General features: G+C 48.2%; 1 protein-coding gene across 1 annotated transcript in view; it reads left to right on the forward strand.

Moving 5' to 3' along the window:
- The window catches only part of LOC106819639 (neural cell adhesion molecule L1-like protein), a gene marked incomplete at both ends in the record, with an annotated part of 7,067 nt that extends 5,301 nt beyond the window's left edge, over window positions 1–1,766 (forward strand). Inside the window, 1 exon segment of the mRNA XM_014824244.1 lies at window positions 1,725–1,766. Within this exon segment, the coding sequence (XP_014679730.1) occupies window positions 1,725–1,766 (42 nt within the window).
- Window positions 1,767–2,196: the final 430 nt, after the last annotated feature.

Raw genomic sequence — 2,196 nt, forward strand, 5'->3', positions numbered from 1 at the left:
GCGTGCATCGTTGAGCAGAAGGGAGAGAGTTGCTGTAGGCGTAGCTGCATTTTAGTTGGTGCTGCGGGTAGATGAGAGCGCTCTGCTTATGGGGACATTATGCTTTATGAGATGTGATGGAGTCTAGTCATGTATAATATATATCTAACGGTGGAGCTTTTAAAACGACCCCACTAGTAGTATAAGGAAGAAGACTATAATCCATTTAGATTGAGTTAGAGCGAGATCCATGTAAAGTAGTTAAGAAGAGCGAGGGCCGTTATGTGCATGCCTGTTAGTAGTGAGTATGGATACCGTATGTTTGGTTAGATAGGTAGTCACCATGGCTAGGGTAACCCCTACGCATAGACATGTGTGTGGTAACCCTCAGTAGATAAGGAGTACAGAAATCTCTAATAGAGTTGTAGGATGTAGCGTGGTAGGAAGTAGCGTTGATCCGCGTGCGTGCCTGTAGATGGCGTTACCGTGCGCGCGTGCGTAGCCGGGGCGTAGCGAGGGAGGTAGGGGAGGGGAGGGGTGACAACTAGGCGTAGTTGTAAGCGCACACTTACTGCATCCTCACACACTGCTTACATAGATAGAGCGCATGCGAGAGCGTCGGTGGTGGCGGGCGTAGTACCAGCACCCGCACTATCCCTCGTTTGCCGCCAGAAAACTCCGCTCGTGCTGGAACCCGCTCGCCAGCAGACGAGCGAGGGAGGGGTCGTCATGACGACCTACTGCTCCGCGGAGCGTCCGCGTTTGGCGACGGCAAACGAGGAGTAGATGGTGTCCTCGGTTTTCGGTTGGTTGCTTCGGTGAGGGCGCGGACTTTAGCTAGCCGCCCTGTCCTTTCTACTAACACGACGATGGCGCGCATGCATGCGGAGTCGTCAGCGCCCCCTAGCGGGAACCACGTTGCAGTGTTGTCCCCCAGGTGGCACTGTGATCGATGTTTGTCTAGCAGACGACCCGCGGGGTTGCCGTGGCGACGAACCTCTGCATGCATGCGCTGCTCGAATTGTTGGGTGACGGAATTTGTCGTGTTTGACTGTTGTTTCTACGAGCGTAACCACCACGGTGGCGCCCCCTGCTGCCGCGTGCTGGCGGTTAAGGGGCGTGGCACTGATACCCAGACACGGAACGGACATTTAGAAGGCCAGCAAGCTCTGCAGGTCTCATTCAGATGGTTGTCAGGCCTACTAGTGTATCGATTATTGTTCTCGTTGATTTAATTAATCATAATGATTTATTAGTATATCATTTTTGGTATTTTTTAATCATTTTTTAAAAATTAATAATTAAAAAAAATATTAAAATTAATTGCGTGTATATGTGTATTGTATGGTGTACAAACAACAACGGTAACAGACGAGCAAACTAACTTACTTGTGAAAGAGAGACACCTGGTGGTCATGCGTATAACTGCGCGCACAGCGTGGTGGTTGGAGTCTTACGCGTGGGCTCGTTAGTCATGCTTCGTTACAGTTTGCTCCGGAAACTGCTTCCCTTTATCGCAGTCACTCGAAACACGTACTTGTTGTGTTAGCATGCATACATACATGCATACGTGCTTGTGCATGTGTGCGTGCGCGTACTTTCTGTGTGTACATGCATACATACATGCATACGTGCTTGTGCATGTGTGCGTGCGCGTACTTTCTGTGTGTGCAAGCGTAGGTGTGCAGGCGTACGTGTGTGTCTTTTAGCTGTGTGCTTATATGTATTGCCTTACCGACTTTCAGCTTATGTGGACGTACAGACCGAAAGAGCAGAAGAAGAACGGGGTAGGAAGGGCGTTGCTCGCCCGTGCGCCTCCTCTTGTCTCCTCTCTCTCTGTCTCTTTCTCTCACCCACTCTCGTTTATCCGTGTACTGGTGGTTGGTAACACCCTCACGTACCCCGATGCCATTCAAATTTTGTATCGCAAACTACAAGTAATTTTTGGTTTGCCCCTGTGGCGAGGTAGACGTTATGAAGACTTAAGATTACTGGCTAAAGTGAAGTCCTTACTTAGGGGTGAAGGGCTTGTTTTCTAATGATGACATTTGATCGTTATGATATTGATAATGAGGGTTGTGTTGTTGTAATGGGAGAATTTGATTGTCAATCGTAAACTAGTGCCCTCTGCTGGAGTAGAACGATACTAATTTTAGCCATCGTAACTCATGATCGATGATATAATTAAAATTCAATATAATATAAATATTGCATTTT

Source organism: Priapulus caudatus, unplaced genomic scaffold (genome assembly GCF_000485595.1).
Source record: "Priapulus caudatus unplaced genomic scaffold, Priapulus_caudatus-5.0.1 Scaffold3878, whole genome shotgun sequence".
NCBI lineage: Eukaryota > Metazoa > Priapulida > Priapulimorpha > Priapulimorphida > Priapulidae > Priapulus > Priapulus caudatus.